General features: G+C 40.5%; 1 protein-coding gene across 1 annotated transcript; it reads left to right on the top strand.

Moving 5' to 3' along the window:
* Window positions 1–1,423: 1,423 nt before the first annotated feature.
* IL17A (interleukin 17A) lies at window positions 1,424–4,487 on the top strand. The gene is made up of 3 exons (XM_047860362.1): window positions 1,424–1,450; window positions 2,577–2,779; window positions 4,250–4,487. Exons 1-3 carry the CDS (start codon window positions 1,424–1,426, stop codon window positions 4,485–4,487), a joined length of 468 nt encoding a protein of 155 aa, XP_047716318.1.

A 4,487-nucleotide genomic window follows, 5' to 3' on the forward strand; every position in this document is an offset into this window, starting at 1 on the left:
ACTGCTCCAGAAGACACAGTAAGTACCCTTTGTTCTTCCCCCCTTTCCTTCTCCCCATTCCCACTCTTCTGTCCAATTTCCCCTTGGCTGAATCTAGTTGGAAATCAGCTGATAGAAGAGTAAGAAAACAGCTTTTGGGGTCAATCTTCTGAGACACAGAATAGAGCAGAGTAAGGAGGAATGGATCTCAGGGCAAACAGGGCCAAGGTCCAGCAGACTTCTTATATACCCCAATTGTTGAGTTAGGACTGCTAGTGAGCACTGCTACATTATCATGTATAATATGAGATACCAGCTGCAAGGACCTGGGAGTCATCATTCACTTCACTGGGTAGAGGGGGCAGAGAGAGGATGACATGTGGCCAGACACATCTGTACCCCCTGACCCCTCATCTTTATCATCCCCATGCTAGTCTTTATTGTTCCTAAGGGAGAGCTATTCTCAAGGATCTGAAATCAAAGTCATTTAATTTAGACTGAAGAGAAAAGGAAGGAGAGAACCATTTCCTTCTCTCTTTCATTTTTATCCTTCCTCTTTCTTCCTTTCCCTTCCTGTCATTCTTTACTCTCCATTGCCATCCTTATCTCTACTTCCATCACCTTTCTTCAGGCCCTATCTTCATTCTCAACTCCTTCCTTTGTACGGCTATACTCCTCCACTCCTTCATATCCATCTCACTCCTCCTGAAGAATTGCACAAGTTAACAAGTTGCTTGGTAACATGCAGTGTTAGACATGCCTTTAATAGTAAAGCTCATGTCTCTTGAACCTAATTATTAGTTTCCTGATCAGAGTAAACATTCAACAAAGCAGGTGTTAATGCAATGAAATAATATATCCTCCTATCATTAAATTAGTTATTCATTTTTCAATTGTTTGTTTATATGGTGAGACCTTGAGTAGTTTCTACAATGGCCTCCACAATATCTGGCAGTGAATCTGGTGAGGAAAGGAATTATCAAATGGGAAAGCAAGGTACATGATACCAGAAGTCTTGAACGTTGTGTCAAACATTTATTTTCCCATGAGCCATTAAAATAAAGCATAGCTCTTACGGCAGCTTCATATATGGCCATAAATAAATGATATCAGCTCATAAGTAAAGCATCTTTGCTCAGCTTCTGACAAGTAACAGTTCCTTGAAGACCAAAGAGAAGACATGAATCTTTCGAAACATGAATTTTTGCCCTTCCGTTTTCCTTCTGAGGTATTACCCGTCATGAAGGGGAGGTTCTTCTCTGACCTCATTTGAGGACGGAACTTTTCACTAAAATGGTGTCACCCTTGAACCCATTTCAACACACCAACGTAGGTGACCACAGAGGAACAAAGTCCTATAAAAAGGGAGAAGCTCGCGCTACATTTTATCCATCTCCCAGCAGGTACAATCTCATCCTTCTCCAGCTAGGTGGAAGAAACTACAATGGCTCCTGGGACAACTTCATCCATGGTGAGTCCTGCACTGACATACAATGCTCTTGCTTATTTGGACCAGATAATATTTCTGGAATGCAGCCATGAAATTCTGGATTCTAACCATGGAGATATACTGCATATATAGGATAGGAAATGAAAGCTTTGGTAGATACTCATCCACTTTATAGCATTTTCAAGGACTGATACACATCAGTTTGAAAGATGAGATTAAAACTGAAAGATAGCTAGATTGGGGCTAAACCACATGAGAAGTGTCACATGATGCTGTGTGGTGAGAAGGAATGTTTATTATAAATCTGCTTTTCTCAGTACAAGGGATTTGATAGAATTCTGCCACAGCATTTTTCTTATTCCAAAATAAAATGGAAGGCCATCCTTGAGGATTTAATTAGTTGCAGGACTGAATTTCCTTCCCATTATCCTGTTATTACACCATAGTCTCATACACCAAACCTATCTATTCTAATAGAGACACATGTTACTATGGTTCAGAGCAAATAGTCTTTATATTTTTGAAATATTTAACTTAAAGCATCTTTTGAAACCCAACTTGATTACAGAATCAATATACGTACATTTAGAAAAACTGGAAAATATACATAAGAAAACGTAAGGGGGAGCGGGGGCCAGTTTGGGGTTGAATGTCTCTGCCCAGCATTTCTCAGGTGAATACTGATACCACACACATTTTTCTACAGCCCTTTCTTTTAAGGGGAACATTGGACTTCACATAGGATTTCACAGAATGCTAGGACAGAGAACAATCATTCAGGAGACAATTTCCTCCCAGAAAATCAAGGCCTTTATTACCCCAGTGACCTGACAGAGATGCATGTACCAACAGCGTGATGACTTGCCATTTTTTACTAAAATTACTGCCAATCAGTAAAAACATGTGTCTCTTCTGAGTCCAAGGAAGACTGTTCAAGACTGGTAAACACTCCATGGTCTTAACCTTAACCTTTGGTCATAATACCAGTTTTTCATCTAACTGATCTGAAAATTTATTATAGATTGTCCTAGAACATAGTATGCTCTCTATGATTAGGAACACAATAATCATCACAATTTGTTAACAAAAACCACATGCTAATCCAATCTCTCTCATGCTATCCACCTCTCTCTTCTTTCCCATTCAGTTCCCATCACTGCTGCCGCTGCTCTGTCTGATGGCTATAGTGAGGACAGGAATAGCATTCCCACAAAATCCAGGATGCCCAACTACCGAGGACAAGAATTTTCCTCAGCATGTGAAGGTCAACTTGAATATTCTTAATGGGAATAAAAGTTCCAGAAGGCCCTTGGATTACTACCGCCGATCCACTTCACCATGGAGCCTGCAGTACGTAATGGTGCCAGATAAAAATCTCTGTATTGTTCTGTCTTTTATGCATCAGACTTCCAGTTAAATCACCTTGAGGATGATTTTACTTAGAATCATGAGTCAGATTTGGAAGGGCCATTGTGCAAAGCAACGATTCTCAAATGACATTCTATAGACTTCTTTGACAGAGCGCAGGACCACCTCTCCCAGAGAACACCTATCCATTAGATTTCATTGTCACTGACACCAAAAACCCACCCAAATTAATGGCGGTCCTTATTCTAATATTTAGGACACCCTAAGTCTATTGTTTATTTATTTAAAAAAAATTTTTTTAATGTTTATTTATTTTTGAGACAGGGGGAGACAGAGTGCTAGTGGGGGAGGGGCAGAGAGAGAGGGAGGCACAGAATCTGAAACAAGCTCTGGGCTCTGAGCTGTCAGCACAGAGTCTGATGTGGGGCTTGAACCCACGAACCGTGAGATCATGACCTGGGCCGAAGTCGGACGCTTAACCAATTGAGCCACCCAGGTGCCCCTATTGTTTATTTATTTTAAAAAATAGAAATGTATCATAGAAAATTAATGCTTAAATTCTTTTTACCAGAACTACCATTTAAATGATTGGTTGAAAATTACTAGTAATTAACTTGCATTTTTATACCTTTTTTTTCCTTTTTTTTGGTCATATTAGCAATAGGTTAAGATAGTTAGAATCCCAGTGGGGGAAATAACATGGTGGGTATTTCCACCCCTTTTTGAGTTAGATAGTTTTGTTTGACATCACCAATAGACCTGTATTTGCTGATCTTTAGTACATCTAATATTTGACCCCATAAAGATTAGATACAAAATGTTTTTTAGTGATTCGATTTTATGCAAATAAGCCTCAGTTACATGATGCCTATAGATTCACCTGACTGTGGAGTTTCTCCTCCTCCCATTACTAAGAAAAGTTCAAAAGTCAAAGCAGGTCATTCACTCAGCTAGAGGAGAGAGGGGGAGAAGAGTTTAGAGGGGCTTCAGCTTTTGTTTCCAGCCCTTCAAGTCAGCTCTGGATTCTGTTCCATGACTGTGCTGTCAGATAAAATTTTGATGCCTTCCCTGTTTCAAAGATAGACTTCATGAAGTGAGATTAATGGCTATCTTATTTCTAAATGATTCCATTGGTCTTTGTCTATCAGATTTACCTTAAGAAATCATCCTTTATATCAAACTTAAATCCTTTCTGCAGTCTCAGCCTATCTTATTTGGTTCATTCTTCAAAGAAACTGGGAAACACTGATCATGCTATTCCTTAACATTTCACGTGATTAAAAATCTAACTTTTCCCCAAACTGTTTTTTCAGACTGGCAGCACTCAGGGAATTTGCAGTGCCTGTAATTTGTCACCTTGTGAATTTGCCTCCCTTTGTCTATCCCTAGTTGATTTCCTTCCTGCTGCTTTGCCAGGTACTCACTTTCTACCTTGCATTTGTCTCCCTGCAGCCGAAATGAGGACCCTGAGAGATACCCTTCTGTGATCTGGGAGGCCAAGTGCCTCCACTGGGGCTGTGTCAATACTGAAGGGAAGGAAGACCACCACATGAACTCTGTCCCCATCCAGCAGGAGATCTTGGTTCTGCGAAGGGAGTCTCGGCACTGTCCCCACTCCTTCCGGCTGCAGAAGATGCTGGTGACCGTGGGCTGCACCTGTGTCACCCCCATTGTTCGCCACGTGGTATAA

The sequence above is a fragment of the Prionailurus viverrinus genome, chromosome B2 (genome assembly GCF_022837055.1).
Source record: "Prionailurus viverrinus isolate Anna chromosome B2, UM_Priviv_1.0, whole genome shotgun sequence".
Lineage (NCBI taxonomy): Eukaryota > Metazoa > Chordata > Mammalia > Carnivora > Felidae > Prionailurus > Prionailurus viverrinus.